The sequence below is a fragment of the Pristiophorus japonicus genome, chromosome 10, assembly GCF_044704955.1.
Source record: "Pristiophorus japonicus isolate sPriJap1 chromosome 10, sPriJap1.hap1, whole genome shotgun sequence".
NCBI classification, from domain to species: Eukaryota; Metazoa; Chordata; class Chondrichthyes; family Pristiophoridae; genus Pristiophorus; species Pristiophorus japonicus.
This window is the reverse complement of record NC_091986.1, coordinates 143710504-143729085: the sequence shown is the minus strand read 5'-3', so window position 1 is coordinate 143729085 and position 18582 is coordinate 143710504. Positions and strand designations below refer to the sequence as shown.

The following is an 18582-nucleotide window of genomic DNA, read 5'->3' as shown; positions in this document are numbered from 1 at the left end:
ATGTAATTGGGTGTTTTCTGCAATGGTCATGTAAAGTTTCTGTTAATGTGGTGTCAATCGTTAAAACCTTTATTTTCAACACTTTGCATTCTTGTACAGATCTGTGTGCACCTTTGGAAGTGGTTTAGTGAGTTGCGTTGAATGGTACGACATAAGAGTACCCACCGCATTGGTGATGAGTGTGAAAGGAATGGCTTGGGCATTGTAGGGATGCTTTATGGTGTTGGTGTGGAGTGCTGCACCATGTGGCAGCCAGGGTGTATATCGTCAAGTGTAGTAAATCTGGCCATGGTGAGGCCACCCTGGCGTCTTGGGTAGCAATGTGGTCAGGTGCTGATGCACTGTCGTGTACAGCATCAGTTGATTGCAGAGAAGGTTGGTCTTGTTGTTGGTGCTGCTGGTGTTGGGGCTGATCGTGGTTGGATTCTGGGGACCAAAGTGAGATAGTTGCAAGGGCATCGATGCTAATGTAATAGATGGCAGGTGAACTTGAGATAACAGAAGCAATCTGTCAATGGTGAGAGAGGTTGTTCCAATGAGGTGACTTTGGATAAAAAGTTTACTCCAAACACTTGCAACCTGCATAAAGTTCAAACTGTCTTCCAAATGCAGTAAGCAGCAGCTTCTGTGCTTGGAAAGTGAACAGCTGTGAGATGGGAGCTTTTATAGCACATTTGCAGCCATCAAGTAAAGAGATGATTCCATGGTCATACAACCCCTGACCTGCTTACCTGGCATGATCCCTAAGCAGTGTGCACCCCGTGGGCGACGTCGTAAAATGTAAAGGTGAGCTCAAAATGCATCTTAATGGGCTGTTAACAAGGTCATAATTACCTGAATTTGCCTCCCCCGCCGCTGTGTATCGGGTCTGTTATTTCTCATCTGTATGCTTTCCCTTGGCGATATCATCCGAAAACACGGAGTCAATTTCCACATGTACGCTGACGACACCCAGCTCTACCTCTCCACCACTTCTCTTGACCCCTCCGTGGGCTCTAACTTGTCAGACTGTTTATCCGACATCAGTACTGGATGAGCAGAAATTTTCTCCAATTAATATTAGGAAGACCAAACCCATTGTCTTTGGTCCCCGCCACAAACTGTGTTCCCTAACCACTGATTCCATCTCTCTCCCTAGCATCTATCTGAGGCTAAACCAAACTGTTCACAACCTAGCCGTCATACTTGACCCTGAAATGAGTTTCCAGCCACATATCCGCAGCATAACTAAAACCGCCTTTTTCCACCTCCGTAACATTACCCGCCTCCGCCCCTGCCTCAGCCCCTGCTGAAACCTTCATCATGTCTTTGTTATCTCTAGACTTGACTACTCGATCATAATTATCATTGGCAGAGTAAAGTAAGTCCTCAGGTGACTGTACAGTCCAATACAGGAATTACAGTCTCTGTCACAGGTGGGACAGACAGTGGTTGAAGGAAGGGGAGGTGGGGAGTCTGGTTTGCCGCACGCTCCTTCTGCTGTCTGCGCTTGATTTCTGCAGGCTATCGGCAATGAAACTCGAGGTGCTCAACGCCCTCTCGGATGCTCTTCCTCCACTTAGGGCGGACTTGGGCCAGGGATTCCCAGGTGCCAGTGGGGATGTTGCACTTTATCAAGGAGGCTTTGAGGATGTCCTTGAAACGTTTCCTCTGCCCACCTGGGGCTCACTTGCGGTGTAGGAATTCTGAGTAGAGCGCTTGCTTTGGGAGTCTCGTGTCAGGCATGCGGATGATGTGGCCTGCCCAATGGAGCTGGTCGAGTGTGGTCAGTGCTTCGATGCTGGGGATATTGGCCTGAGCGAGAACATATGGATTCCGTCCACTAAGGGATACAATGGACATGATCTTCATTGCTCGACATCTATAAGAGAAATGTAGGGAACAGCACCAACTCTTGTACATGGCCTTCTTTGACCTCACCAAGGCCTTTGACACTGTCAACTGTGACTACTCCAACTCACACCTGACTGGCCTCCACATTTTACACTACGTATACTTGAGGTCATCCAAAACTCAGCAGCCCGTGTCCTAACTCGCACCAAGTCATGATCACCCATCACCCCTATACTTGCTGACCTACATTGGCTCCCGGTTAAACAACATCTCAATTTCAAAATTCTCATCCTTGTTTACAAATCCCTCCATGGCCTTGCCCCTCCCTATCTCTGTAATCCATTTTAGCTTCACAATCCCACGAGATGTCAGCACTCCTCAAATTCTGCCCTCATGAGCATCCCTGATTATAACTGCTCAACCATCAGTGGCCGTGCCTTCAGCTACTTGGGCCCTAAGCTCAGGAACACCCCCCCCCCCCCCCACCGCCAAACCTCTCCACCTCTCTTTCCTCCTTTAAGACGCTCCTTAAAATCTACCTCTTTAAACAAGCTTTTGGTCATTTGCCGTAATTTCTTCTCATGTGGCTCGGTGTCAAATGTATCTGTTTTGTCTTATAACACTGCCATGAAGTGCCTTGGGTTGTTTTACTACTTTAAATGCGCTATATAAATAAAAGTTGTTGTTCAGTGTTGACAGATTTTTTTCCCAGCAAAACCAGCACCAAATGCACCCATTGACCTCCGGAAAATTCCCCCCCTCGATGTTTTTATCACCTTTAGCCTTTACTTCTCCAATGTTTTCCCAGCTGTTTTCCCTGCTATTCACCCTCTATGAACATCAACTCATTCAGAACTTTTGAAAGGAAATTAAGGTGTAGAAATTGGTATGAACTGTCCCTATTTTTCAGGTGAAAAACAGGTGGAAAGCATGTCAATTTAGCAGTAGGATGGCCTTCAGCCCAATCCTCGCAGACATCGGTCCCATAGCTAAATTTGTGGAGCCCTTTATAAAATTAGTTATCAATGAACAGGACAGGTGCCATGGGGTAAGCTGGCTGTGGAGGCTCCTCCGGGCTCCACAAGAATATGGCGGGCTGTTGTCATCCCAGGCTCCCCTCCACACGCGCGCAACCTCCTCCATTTGTTTCTTGTTGATCGGCCTTCCGTGCCTCCTGACATTGCGTTTGCCCATTTGGTGCATGCAGCGCACCACATGTATGTTAATGAGGCCTAGCCCTCAAACTGGACTGGGTTTGCCACTGGCACTACTGGGCGGCCCATCAGTGCGCTCTGTTGGTCGGTTGGCTGATGGTTAAAATCCACCCCTAGACCCCATACTGCAGAAAAGATTTGGATTTATATAGCACCTTTCACAACCACTAGATGTCTCAAAGCACTTTACAGCCAATGAAATACTTTTGGAGTGTATTCACTGTTACAGTGTAGGAAATACAGGATGAAATTAGCAGCGGCTTAAAAAAGCGTGGGCTAATCTGACACTGTAAACTCTTATCCATGCCTTTGTCACCACCAGACGTTTATCATTCCAATGTTCTCCGGGCTGGCTTCCCATTTTCCTATTTCCATAAACTTCAGATCGTCCAAAACTCTGTTGCCCATATCTTATCTCATACCATGTCTCACTCACCCATATGCTTTTCCTCAATGACCTACTCTTGTTCATTCCCATCACCCTAATATTGTGACGGTGTCTTCAATAGCCTAGGACCCACACAACGGCATTCCTTTCCCAAACAGCTCTCTCTCCTCCTTTAAGCCTCCTTAAAACCCAACTTTTGACAACCTCTCCTAATAATTCCTTCTTTGGTTCAGCATCCATCCCCCCCCCCCCCCCCACCCCCTTATGCCTCCCTGAAGCAGTAAGGGACGCTTTTCTACATTGTTATAAGAGGAGTTTAGTTCTATTGAGACTTTTTGTGCTATTGGGAGTTCAGGTTATCACTATTCTAGAAATCAAGTTAAATAACTAATGTTCAAGTTGGAGAACAGTTGGGAAATAGTGATCACAATATAATTAGGTTTAATGTAAAAATTAAAAAGTATCAATAAAGATAATCCAAAATAATGGTATGGACTGGATAAGGGCAGAGTTTTGATAGAGGAAATAATAATTTCCTATTCACTATTTAGGGAGTCAGTGATGAGGGGTCATCAATTGAAAATTATCACTAGAAGAGTAAGCAGAGAGAAATGTCCTTGCACAGAGGGTTGTTGGAGAGGGCATGGAATGCTTTGCCACAGAGAGTCTTTTCGGCAATGACCATTGTATTCTTAAGGGAAAAGTGGATAAATATTTGAAGCAGAGAAAAATATACAGCAATGGGGAGATCTAGCACAAGTATGATGGGCTTAATGGCCTTCTTCTGTGCTGTAAACTTCTATGTTTGTAAAGATGGTCAGGGAAGAGTGTTTCTGTGGATAGTAAGAAAAATGAAGAGTCATCATGTAAGAATATTATGTACATTATAGTTAAGTGCAGCAGCCACAACTATTTGTTATTTCTATTTATTTGAAAAGATGGTTAAGCTTTAAACTACTGTAAAATCTACAGTGTGCCCTACTACTGTTACTTTATTTTTTTTCTGCTTAACAAACTTGTTTTGCAGTTAAAGATTTAAGTCACAGTCAAGACAATTTTTTATTTTGCCACTTTCCAAAGATTATGGGGTCGAAATTGGTCAAAGGCAAGTTCCACCTATTTACCGTCAGAAAGACCACTAAGATCCTGATGGTACTTGGCCGGAACTTTGGTCAAAAAAATAGAAAAAAACCAGCCCGGTGGGAAAAATGGGCGTTGCACGTGGATTCTTGGCAGAAAACGCGGGCCTTGTCAAATATAGACCGAAGCTGCAAGTTGGGCCGAGGGAGGGGTGAAAGCTACAAAAAATATTTTCCACAAAAACAAAAAATAAAAAGTCAAAGAACATTCACAAGACCCTTTTGTAGCGAATCACTGCAAAAAAAAAAATGAAAAATAAACTTTAAATTACCTGTTTTGAAGTTTTTCACACCTACTGTCGTTCTAAGGGCTACTTTTCCTCAGTGCTTCTTTTTCAACTTATCTATGGGTCACCGCTGTGACCAAACTCAGGCGGAAGTGCTTTTTCCAGTCATGCACGCCAGCAGTCCACTCCCCAGTGGTATTTCAAAACCGCTGGCGGATGACTTCACTGAATTTCCCGCCCAAAATGACGAAATACCGCCGAAAAATCCGGTGGAAGGCTGATGAATTTCCAGCCCTATGACCTGGATTTTGAAGTGGTAATGACAGTGAAACTGTCAGTGTTCACCATCATAACCCCTCTGAAACTGACCGTAACTTCAGGATTTAGCACATTCGCACATAAACATGGAAATCCTGAATGTCAAATTTCTCCATTGTGATAAATTACTAGATTTTTAAAATAATAAATATATATATATATTTTTAAGTTTGTTTATGATATTTCAACTTCTACCTTAACCCCATATATATTTCCCAATCTTTATTTCACTCTCTGTAACATTTTTAAGAAGTAAATGATAAAGCTGCCTTTTATTTCCTGGTTTGCTGTCTATGAGAATTCTTCAATGTGATGAAATCACTATTGCTGTATGCTGGAGATGCCCTTTTGACAGCACTACAATAAATTAAGGCCGAGAAAACTACATTTTCGCCACAGAGAGCCCGACATCTTTGTGAGCTGCTTTCTTGAGGTTAATGGCGATCACCATCGCATCACCACTGACTGCAGATTCCTGGCCTATGTGTTACTTGTAGTAAGTGACAATAAAGTGGAACGGGTTCTCTGTTCAATCCCAAATTACATTTTTTCACCAGTAAAAGCACTCTTTGGATCATGAGGAGCAAAGGTTTAACTAAGGGAGTAATCTGATGTACTGAACCCCCCAAAAAATCTAGACTGAAAATAACATAAATGTAATAGTTGCTATTTCAGGTGCCATGCCATGCCCACTGGAACTCTTTTTAAAATTCCACCCCATTACCTTTCAAAAGTCCCCTTAACCTTTTTTTCAACTATTCTTTTGGCCCCATTGACTAGAATTAGAATTGTCTACTTGTTTTTCCTTCCTGTTCAGTGTCCTTTTTTTCTTTTCCATATTATAAAGCATTCTGAAACACCTTTCCAACATGAGAGACACCAGATAAATTACATTTGTTGTTGTATCTGATTTGAGGTTGCTTGATGTTAACACTGGGTGCTTGAAATGAAAAGTGGCTATATTCCAGCACTAACATCAATCACTTTGATCTGTTAAAAAAAAGAAAAATTAACAAAACATTTTGGAAAACAAGAGGTTTTTACAAAATGACCTCTTCTGCTGCCTCTTTGAAAAATAATAACTTTGTCCTCATATTACAGCACACAAAAACATGATCACAGTCCCCACAAGGTTGATTATGCACATTCCTGAGCTCTGGGCTTGAACTCAATGTCATCAGAGAAGCAAAGTATTGGTGGAATTTGCACTGTTGCTAGCTCATTTTCAAACCACTGACATTTTCTAGCAAGGCTCACATAAAACCCCAATCACATAAAGCCTAGATATTCAATCTGCACTTTTTATTCTGGCTTAGTTTGGATTCCCTTTTACTAATGGAAACAAACCTTTGCTGATGCCAGAAACAGAAACAAACGGACAGTGTCTGCTGATGAAAACAAATGTAGTTCAGGCTCCGTCTGGATAGGTTCTATTTGAAGCAGAATTCTGCCAATATACAGTTACAGTGATCTGATATATAAATTGTAAATTGTTTCCATTTGCTGAGATTATGTCAATTATTTCTGCATTGGTCTGCTCATATTTATACCTCAGCTGAGCATAATAAATGTCGATGTTCAAACCAGATTGAACCTGGTAAAATGTTTTGCAATTGCATTTCATCAGCTTTGTAAATGTGATGGCAAGGTAATTGCCTCACCAATTATATATAGAATTATTAGAAACTGCAGCAGAGAAGGGAGCCATTTGTCTCATCATGCCTGTGCCAATACTGGCTATTTAACTCCAGTTGTTTACTCTAATGTCACTTCCCTGCCCTTGCACCATTTCTTTTTATATTCTTGCTTTTCAAATACTTATGCAATTCCCTTTTAAATTGTATTACAGTCTGTGCCATTGCACAATTTCAGTTTCCTAAAAAATCAATATAACTGAAAGATACATTGCATAGGTTATTGCTGTAGTAGGTAAAGTATTTGCTCTGCCACAAATTGTTTCAGGTATCAAACATGGCAGAATTTCAGCTATATTTATATAGCAGCCTACTCCTGGCCTGTTGGGTATGGAATAATTACTGTTTATTCATGATTCCTTTTAGTTTAAATATAACCAGTACTTAACCCTTTCTAGTCTCCAAAGGCCCACAATGTCTGTATGTTTGTAACCTAAGCCAGACATCTGAGAGTAGCAGCTGAGGACATTGTACATGATGTATCTGTACTTAAAAGGCACCGTTAAAGTTAACAGTCTTGACTGCTAAAGCTTTTTTTGAATTCAACATCACTAACTGCAGAAAGTGTTAAAAGTTTGAAAATTTATCATTCACTGTTATGCTTAGTGCTTTTTTTGCATTGTTCTTCAATAATTAAACAGCCAACTAATTTGTACAAGTTGTGACTACTAACAGAGAGCAATCACCTCACAGCAATTTATCGACAAGAAGATACAATCAATATCTTGAATAATGGATTTGTACAGAGTCCACGATTTCCTCTCAACTATCCGAGGAGCATTTTATTGACGTGGAGGTTGCTGTCTCCTGAAAACACAAGGATACAGTTGGTGTTCGATACTCGCTTTGGACTGGAGGAACCAGAAAATGATATTTGCAGGTAAGCAGAAGAATGGGTAAGTTATGAGAAACTCTATTCCTATTAAAGCTTAAACTGGCTATTCCAATGTTTGTGCTGTGTTTAGCATTATTATAACCTTGAATGATCTTTGATTATCAAGTGAAAATGCTGATGTCTATGGGTCAAATTGACTTGAGGGCAGTATGCACATGAATGGTGCAGCTGCAGATGTATTTACAGTGTCAAAAAGCAGCAGATGGTGAAGGGCTTGAGAATAAGAAGCAGAAATTGCAAACTGGCATGGCACAGGATATTCGGCATTGATGCACTTTTTGCAGCTGTTGATAGGAACAAGAAGCTCTGAATTGTATCCTTTCCATGTTACATCTAAGGCAGAGTGCCAAGAGGCACAATACTCCATTCCCAGCAACATTGTTTCCTGGATTAGCATTACATTTCACTCCCAGCAAGAGCCCCCTCCGCATATGCATCCCAGTTATTCATTGTTTTTAAACTGATTTATTTTATGTTTATTTGATTTCTTCCATAAATCATGGCTAGCATCACATCAGAGTGAGTTGCCGACACAAATGTGCAGGGATTTGTCAAGGAAAAACAATGGACATGTGCTATCAAAAGTAAAAAAAATATAGAGTAACAATAGTCATATTTGGATATCAGAACAAAATACAATGACATAGGGGCCGATTTTCAGCACCTCACCGCCAACTGCCGCCCACTCCCGCCGATATTCCTCCTGAAGATCCACCTGGTGCCACTTTCGGGATGGTCTGGAGCGGGCGGGAGGGGAGAGCCGCCGAGAACCGCCCGCTGACATCAGCGGACAGCCGAGTGGCGCAACTGAGCTCCCGCTCGCTAATCCCCCAGATTCCTGTGGGCCAGGAGTTGGCGGCAGAACGGGGGTGCTGGAGACTGGTCTGTCCCTGACGGTGAGTATGAAGAACCTGAAAAAAAGGTAAGTGGACATTTTAATACTTTTTTTCAACAGCGACTTTAAAAAATTTTTGCTGTTGTTTTTTTTTCAGGTCTTCGACCCTCCGTGGGCCCGACTCTATCCTTGGCGGCACTTGGGCGGCAAGCGCCTCTGCCACTGAGAATACGGCCTCCCGCCCGCTGCCGTCCAGATTGGCGGCGTACATCTTCCATTTGTCGCCCGCCGACCTTCGAGGGACCTTCTTCATGAATATCCCACCCAAAGTACCGTCCGGTACCTCGGCGGCCATCGGCGGCACTTTGGGCGGCACTTTGGTGGGTGGAGGCCTGACTGAAAATTGGCCCCATTGTCTCAAAATTGATCTGTGCATTAGGTTTTTCTTTTTTGCTTTCAATGTTGCTACCTGTGACATGTTAATCTTTACTGGCCAAAGTAAAATCCTATTGGCTGACAGTCTCAATCATCTCCATCCTGAATGTTCCTCAGCTCAAGGGGTATATGTGGAGAACAATTTTGTTTACCAGCACATACGATGGAATTGAAGCTATAGAATGGATATGGTTGTAGTTTGTTTAGTCCTTTTCAAATAACTTCTCCATCATAATCACCTCTATATATCCCCCATTAGGTAAGGTGTAAGTGAATTCATTACTAATTCTTTCAAAATCACTATTTGTACTCGCTCAGCCTACAGGAAGGACACACTAGTTATGAAATATCTAACCAGAAATAATGTTGGAAGCAGAATCCATAATATCTTTTAAAAGGGAAATGGATAAATATAAAATAAAAAAATTATAATGTTTATGTGGAAAGGGGAATGGGACTAGGTGGATTATTCCTTCAGAGAGCTGGGAACAGGCACGCTGGGCTGAGTGGCAACCTTCTCTGCTGTAAAATTATAGGATTATAAGATTCTGAACATCAATGGCCCCCAATATCCATGGGCTGCAATTTCAGTAGTTATGCCAGGGTTACACCCACCTGTGCCCCCCTGCCCCGCCCCCCGCCCCCCCACTGGTATTTGCAGGATCAGCTGGAGACTACCTACCATGGTGGCAGCAGGCAGAACTGAAATTCAAGCATCTGCCTGTCATTGGCTTGTGTGGGGGCAGGAGTTCCCAGGCCCATTTCCCCTACCTCCTCCCAAGGCCACTGAGTTCCCCTTTAGCACCCTACAAAAGGGGATCGATTCAATTTTTAAAAATCTACATTTCGTCAGATGTCCAGGCCACTTCCCCGGCCTGCCCACTCACTCCAGTGGGGCACACAAATGTCTTAGCTCTCTTGGCGTAACCCAGTAATACTTTGGGTCGCTACTGAGCTGGGAAAGTGGGACCTCCCAGCTCTCAGTTTTATCCCCTTAGTATCATAGGTCTTGTAAGAGGTAGATGGAGGTTCTGCTCTTTATAAAAACGACCAACAAATTATTTGGGCACAAGGCTAAGACTGGTGTATCTGGGTCCTTCCAGCAGTTCTAGTGGACACATGCTGAAGTTACAGCAGGAGCACACAAGAATGCTTGAATTTTAAAGACCTTTACTCAGAGTTTGGAATAACCTATCAAGCTAGAGACAAAAGCATTGGGCTTATTCAAAATCAAATTTGATTCTATGACAGGACAGGCAATGCAGTAGAGTTGATGTTCTGAATGGCCTGTTCTGATCCCTGACTTTTCCTATATTTTGAAAATATTTCAGAGGGGGGAACTGGGTGGTGAAGTAGCTTAAGTATTGGCCTTTCACTTTGTTTCCTGGGTTCAAATCCAGCCCAGAGTGATGGGAAGAAAGTCTCCCCTGTCTCTGACTGCAAAAGTGACCTATGTGAAATTAGTTTCAATCTCGGTCTCAATGGAGCTCCAAGTGAACAAGGACATATTGTACAAAACTGTCCCAAATTTGGCATCAATTGGATTCTCATTCAGAAATGTCACAAGATGGTTGGAATAGGAAATGGAAAAAAGGCCATACTAGTGTTGTGCATCTGTAAAGCATGCACACCCATGTTCCGCCACCAGGGAGCTCATCTCCTGAAGTCCCAAGGGATCCCAGCATCCTTTGGGAGCACTGTATATAAGCCGGCCCCGAAGGCCTGTTCCTCACTCTGGAGTGTCTTATTAAAGACTGAGGTCACTGTTACTTTAACCTCCCTGTGTGCAGCCTCATCTGTGTTAGGAACACAATAACTGGCGACGAGATTACGAATCCAACGCAAAGATGCAGCAAACTGTGGGCATCCTGGAGAAATTCTTGGAGGATGAGGACTGGGAAGCCTATGTCAAACGGCTAGACCAGTACTTCTTAGCCAACGAGCTGGACGGAGAAGAAAGCGCTGAAAAAAGGAGAGTGGTCCTCCTCACAGTCTGCGGGGCACCGACCTACAGCCTCATGAAGAATCTTCTGGCTCCGGTGAAACCCACAGATAAGTCGTATGAGGAGCTGTGTACACTGGTTCGGGAGCATGTTAACCCAAGGGAGAGCGTGCTGATGGCGAGGTATCGGTTCTACACGTGCCAGCGATCTGAAGGTCAGGAAGTGGCGAGCTACATTGCCGAGCTAAGGAGACTTGCAGGACAATGTGAGTTTGATGGCTACCTGGAGCAAATGCTCAGAGACTTTTTTGTACTGGGCATTGGCCACGAGACCATCCGACGAAAACTTTTGACTGCAGAGACACCTCAGTAAGGCCATTGCGATAGCACAGGAGTTTATGTCCACCAGTGATAACACCAAACAAATCTCTCAGCACACAAGTGCTAGCAATGTTCATAAATTAACTGGAACTGTGTTTGCGAGCAGAAATGTACAGGGCAGAACCCACGAGTCTGTAACTGCCAGCAAGCCTCAGGTGACCGAGATGACTCAGAGTCCCCAACAAAGGATGAATGCAAGGCAATTCACACCTTCTTGGTGTTGTGGAGGCTTCCATTCAGTCTATTCATGCCGCTTCAAAGGGTATGTTTGCAAGAGCTGTGGAACAATGGGTCACCTCCAAAGAGCTTGCAAACGAGCTACAAGCTCGGCAAAACCTGCTAACCATCACGTGGCAGAGGAAGATCGGTCCATGGTGGATCAAAGCAATTTCAAGCCTCAGAGAGAGGAGGCAGATGCTGAAGTACACGGGGTACACACATTTTCGACGAAATGTCCACCTATAATGCTAAACGTAAAATTGAATGGCTTACCCGTAGCCATGGAACTGGACACTGGCGCTAGCCAATCCATCATGAGTAAAAAGATGTTTGAGAGACTGTGGTGCAACAAGGCATTCAGACCAGCCCTGAGCCCCATCCACACGAAACTGAGAACGTACACCAAAGAGCTTATCACTGCCCTGGACAACGCCATGGTCAAGGTCACCTACGAGGGCACGGTGCATGAACTGACACTCTGGATTGTCCCGGGCAATGGCCCCACATTGCTTGGAAGGAGCTGGCTGGGCAAAATCCTTTGGAACTGAGATGACATCCGAGCGCTATCACATGTCGATGTACCCAGGTTCTGAACAAATTTCCTTCCTGTTTTGAGCCAGGCATTGGAAACTTTTCCAGGGCGAAGGTGCGGATCCACCTGGTCCCAGAGGCACGACCCATTCACCACAAGGCGCGAGCGGTACCTCACATGATGAGGGAGAGAGTGGAAATGGAGCTGGACAGGCTGCAATGCGAGGGCATCATCTCCCCAGTGGAATTTAGCAAGTGGGCCAGCCCGATTGTTCAGGTACTCAAAAGTGATGACACGGTCAGGATTTGCGGCGATTATAAAGTAACTATTAATCGTTTCTCGCTACAGGACCAATACCCGCTACCTAAGGCAGATGACCTATTTGCGACACTGGCAGGAGGCAAGACATTCACCAAGCTCGACCTGACTTCAGTCTACATGACGCAGGAGCTGGAAGAGTCTTCGAAGGGCCTCACCTGCATCAACACGCACAAGGGATTGTTCATCTACAACAGATGCCCGTTTGGAATTCGGTTGGCTGCAGCGATCTTCCAGAGAAACATGGAGAGCCTACTCAAGTCGGTACCACACACGGTGGTCTTTCAGGACGACATATTGGTCACGGGTCAGGACACTGCCGAGCACCTACAAAACCTGGAGGAGGTCCTCCAGCGACTGGATTGCATAGGGCTGTGGCTGAAGAGGACGAAATGCGTCTTCATGGCAACAGAAGTGGAGTTTTTGGGGAGAAACATCGCGGCGGATGGAATTTGGCCCACAGACGCCAAGACAGAGGCTATCAGGAACAGGTCACAGAATGTCACGAAGCTGCGGTCGTTCCTGAGACTCCTCAACTATTTTGGTAACTTCCTACCGGGGTTAAGCAGCCTTTTAGAGCCCCTACATGTGTTATTGTGCAAAGGTGAGAATTGGGTATGGGGAAAAAAAACAAGTAATTGCTTTTGAGAAAGCCAGAAACATTTTATGCTCCAACAAGCTGCTTGTATTGTTTAACCCGTGTAAAAGACTTGTGCTAGCATGTGATGCGTCGTCGTACAGAGTCGGGTGTGTATTCCAACAAGCTAATGTTGCGGGGAATTTGCAACCTATCGCAGGAGCTTGTCTAAGGCCGAGAGGGCCTACAGTATGATTGAGAAAGAGGCATTAGCGTGTGTGTTCGGGGTAAAGAAAATGCATCAGTGCCTGTTTGGCTTCAAATTTGAGCTGGAAACCGATCACAAGCCTCTCACATCCCTCTTCACTGCAAACAAGGGGATAAATACTAATGTCTCAGCCCGCATACAAAGGTGGGCACTCGCGCCATCAGCGTTTAACTATACCATCCGCCACAGGCCAGGCACCGAGAACTGTGCGGATGCTCTCCGTCAGCTACCATTGCCCACCACAGAGGTGGAAATGGCGCAGCCTGCAAACTTGTTGATGGTGGCGCAGCCCGCAGACTTGTTGATGGTCATGGAAGCGTTTGAAAATGATAAATCACCTGTCACTGCCTGCCAGATTAGGACTTGGACCAGCCAAGATCCTCTGCTGTCCACAATAAAAAACTGTGTACTGCATGGGAGCTGGGCCAGCATCCCCGTTGAAATGCAAGAGCCAATCAAGCCGTTCCAGCGGCGAAAGGACGAGCTGTCCATTCAGGCAGACTGCCTGTTGTGGGGTAACCGCGTAGTGCTACCCAAAAAGGGCAGGGAGACGTTCATCTCGGATCTCCACAGCACACACCCGGGTATAGTAATGATGAAAGCGATAGCCAGATCCCACGTGTGGTGGCCCCGGTATCGACTCTGACTTAGAGTCCTGTGTACGGCAATGCAGCATATGTACTCAGTTGAGCAACGTGCCCAGAGAGGCACCACTAAGTTTGTGGTCTTGGCCCTCGAGACCATGGTCGACGATCCATGTCGACTATGCGGGCCCGTTTCTCAGTCAACTGTCCTGGTGGTGGTGGATGCTTTTTCAAAATGGATTGAATGTGAAATAATGTCGGGAAGCACTGCCACCGCCACCATTGAAAGCCTGAGGGCAATGTTTGCCACCCACGGCCTGCCTGACATACTGGTCAGTGACAACGGGCCATGTTTCACCAGTGTCGAATTTAAAGAATTCATGACCCACAATGGGATCAAACATGTCACCTTGGCCCCGTTTAAACCAGCCTCCAATGGGCAGGTAGAGCGGGCAGTACAAACCATCAAACAGAGCCTTAAACGAGTCACAGAAGGCTCACTCCAAACCCGCCTGTCCCGAGTACTGTTCAGCTACCGCTCGAGACCCCACTCGCTCACAGGGTTGTCACTGGCTGAGCTACTCATGAAAAGGACACTTAAAACCAGACTCTCACTGGTTCACCCCAACCTGAATGATCAGGTAGAGAGCAGGTGGCAACAACAAAATGTAAACGATGGTCGCGCCACTGTGTCACGGGAAATTGATCTGAATGACCCTGTGCTAAACTATGGACATGGTCCCAAGTGGATTGCAGGCACGGTGATAGCTAAAGAAAGGAATAGGGTGTTTGTAGTCAAACTAGACAATGGACACATTTGCAGAAAGCACCTGGACCAAACGAGGCTGCGGTTCACAGACTGCCCTGAACAACTCACAGCAGACATCACCTTTTTCGAGCCCACAACATACACCCAAAGGATCAATGACACCACGCCGGACCAGGAAATTGAGCCCATCATGCCCAATAGCCCAGCAAGGCCAGGCTCACCTAGCAGCCCTGCAGGGCCAACAACACGCCAGCCCAGCGAGGGCACAGCCAACACACCAGAACAGACATTTGTACCGAGGCAGTCCACCAGGGAAAGAAAGGCTCCCGACCGCCTCACCTTGTAAATAGTTTTCTCTTTGACTTTGGGCGGGGAGCGATGTTGTGTATCTGTAAAGCATGCACTCCCATGTTCCGCCACCAGGGAGCGCATCCCCTGAAGTCCCAAGGGATTCCAGCATCCCTTGGGAGCACTGTATATAAGCCGGCCCCTAAGGCCTGTTCCTCACTCTGGAGTGTTTTATTAAAGATTGCGGTCACTGTTACTTTAACCTCCCTGTGTGCAGCCTCATCTGTGTTAGGAACACAATAACTAGTACAACGGGGACAAACCTTCGGAGGATGGGAGTGAGATGGATTTGGGGCACAAAAGAGCTTCGCTCTACATTTGGCTCTGCTATACCAGACATGGAATGCTGACACAGGGTGCCTTAAATTGGAAGAAAACAACATGCAAGTATTGCAAGTAAACCTGCAAAGAACCTGCAACAACTTCCACTGAAAGGAGGGTTGGTACCAATGTTCTCTATCAGCTGCGCTTTGTTCTGCGCAGCCTGTTTGTTTTAATGCGCGTTCCTTTTAAATTTCTGCGCATGCGCAGTACTTACAATGGAAAAGCTGGTGAGCAGCCTGAGCGGGAACTTGCTGCGCAGGCTGCTTAGAGGGAACATTGGTCAATACCCAAAGGATAAAGTTATTAGATAATTGGCAAAAGAACCAGATGGATATGAGGAGATATTTTTAATGCAGTGAGTTATGATGATCAGGAATGCACTGCCTGAAAAGGTGGTGGAAGCAGATTCAATAGTAACTTGCAAAAGGGAAATTAATATATACTTGAAAATGAAACATTTGCAACACTATGGGGAAAGAGTAGGAAGTGGAACTAATTGATTAGCTCTTTCAATGAGGCAGCACAGGCCTGATGGACTGAATAGCCTCCTTCTGTGCTGTATGACTCTATGATTTATATAGCACCATTAATGTAGAAAACATCACAAGACTCTTCACGGAGTCATAATCAAGAAAATGGATTCTGAGGCAAAGAAGGAGATATTAGGAGAGATAACCAAAAGCTTGATCCAAGAAATGGGTTTTAAGAGGATCTAAAGGAAGAAGGGAAGATGGAGAATTTTAGGGAGGGAATATCAGAACTTGAGCAGCTTAAAACATAGATGCCAATCATCATTGAATATACCTAATATTAGTGGTTGTAACTATCAGGTCATTGACATGTTGAAAAGTACATAAGGCAGTTTTTCAAAGCTTCTCCAAGTATGTGTTCACATTGTGTCCCAAGAATGTGTCTGTAACTACAGAGGTGAGAATCACGCCTCGTGAATTCTACTTTTTGAAAAGGGTAATTAAAGAAAATTTTAACTATTTTACAGTGGCTGTAACCTTTCAGAGATTCAATTATTAATTAGCAGTGCAGTAAAGAATGGAGGCTAATTCAAAACAGTGGGGTAGAAATTCTCATTTAAATTATTTGAATGCTTAATACTCTCATCAAATTCTTCTCTCCATCAGTTTAATGCATGTGTTAACCTGATAAGTTATTACGTCCACTAAAATAGCAGAGAGAGGAATTGCGTATTCTTGCGTAAAACGTTTGTACAATAACACTGCATAAGTTATTTATACGCTGCACGTTTTAACAAAATCGACTGCAACATACTTTTAGATTATTCCATCTGTAGTTGAACAGACCACCAAAGTCTTTTTCTTTGCTTATATTTATATGCAGCGAACTTATCAATATATTTTCAGTATACATTGAGCAATTGGATATTTAAAATGAAAGTTACTAAAAAGTGCACAGCATGCCACAGCTATAGCTCTACTCAGCCTTTCAATAGTCAATCTAATTAACTTTACCTAAAAGGGGAATAATTGACTAAATTGCTGAGGAAGTGCAATTTTAAGCCATTGTAAATGTGAAATTATCCTAATTATCAGCAAAAATATTATTGCATCAGCTTTTGTTAAGTAGATCCTTCAAATCCAAAAGCACTCAGTAAGGGGAGATTATTTCATGATGCTGACTCATAGCCACTGCTATTTTCTAACACTTGTTTTAATGTTACAGTAATGAGATGCAAATTTTGATGCTTTCATCTGTACTGTCAGTATTTTTACAGAAAATTAAAAAAAATCAAAATGCCACCACTATATTGAGACTAACTGGTTTGTATTCCATTGAGTTTAGAAGGTTGAGGGGTGATCTAATCAAGGTCTTTAAAAGGATAAAACTATTTGATAGAGTCGATATGGAGAGACTACTGTCTCTAGTGGGGGAATCCAGAATACGTGGGAGGAGGGAGAGAGGTCAAATTTAGAGCCAGGCCATTTCGGAGTGGAATCAGGGAGCACTTTTTCCACAAAAAGGATAGTGGAAATTTAGAATTTCCTCCCCCCAAAGGCTGTGGATGCGGGTAAAAAAAAATTCTTCATTCACGGGATGTGGGCATCACTGACAAGGCCAATATTTATTGCCCATCCCTAATTGCCCTCAAGAAGGTGGTGAGCCACTTTCTTAAATATAACATGGCTCGCTGGGGCATTTCAGAATGAAGTTAAGAGTCAATCACATTGCCTTTGGTCTGCGGTCACATATGAGCCAGACCAGGTAAGGACAACAGATTTCCTGTAAACTAGATGGGTTTTTAATGACAATCCAGTAATTTCATGGTCACCATTACTGATATTAGCTTTTTATTTCAGATTTATTTAATTACCTGATTTTAAATTCCCCAGCAGATCATTAGTACAGGCCTCTGGATTAGTAGTTCAGTAACATAACCACTATGCTACCATTGAGATACAGATTAGCTATGATCTAATTGAATGGTGTAACAGGCTCGAGGGGCTGAATGGCCTACTCCTGCTCTTATCTTCCTTCGTTTTTCCTAAAACCGATAATACAAAAGCTTATCTATCTAAAGAACACTGGAAAAATCATATATTGTTCTTTTTTTATTAGTTTAAGAGTTAGCACTATAAACAGTCACAAAAATTTACTTTTAGCATTATCTAAGGTGAAGTCCAAATCATCGAAAGTGTAATGATAAGTTTGAAAAATAATTACCAATGTTTTATCTCTTCTCAAATGTAAATTTGGCTGACTTCAATAGGCCTCATTTTTCCAGTTTAACAAAAGAACGAGAATCAGCCTGGCTGCCCTTTGCAGCATGTTCATTAAATTATCTACAATTGCCAATAAATATAACTTCCTGCTATCGATGCCTGCCAGAAAGCAACACAAGAAAAGAACTGAAGAAAATCAGGTACTTTGGCATCTTAAGAATCGTGTGCCTGGAAATGACTTTAGCAAAGCAAAATGCACTCAATGTTGCCATATCAGAATACGACAAGGCCTTAGTGTAGCATTTTATCCTCACACATATATTTAAAAAATTAAATGTATGACTATAGGGGAGAAAATACAGAAATATTCAATTACCCTTCACCTAATTCTTTGATGTTATACTGATGGCTATGTGTGACCTTGTCAGACATGGTGGAATCAGTCGTTCAGTTCTTTGATTTCCCAGAAAATATTTTTAACAATAATTAAAAGGGACATCCTTGACACCTGACAATAAGGAGATGTTCTGCTTCTGTCCAGTCAAAATGTGCATCCGCTTTGTTAATTTATGTCTCTGCTGGCTAATTTTGTATTTTTGGTGCAATGTAAAGTGGCACTAACCTTATTATACATGCTCGGTATCTATTC

The 18582-nt window shown here is 43.7% G+C and overlaps 1 protein-coding gene across 3 annotated transcripts in view; it reads left to right on the top strand.

Moving 5' to 3' along the window:
• The window catches only part of pdgfd (platelet derived growth factor d), a 228497-nt gene that overhangs the window by 103209 nt on the left and 106706 nt on the right, over positions 1-18582 (top strand). For 2 of the 3 annotated variants that reach the window (XM_070892157.1, XM_070892155.1), the window contains exon 2: positions 7489-7693. In XM_070892157.1, the coding sequence (XP_070748258.1) occupies positions 7489-7693 (205 nt within the window). The remainder of the gene's footprint in view (positions 1-7488; positions 7694-18582) is intronic. The other variant, XM_070892156.1, reaches the window with a different exon arrangement.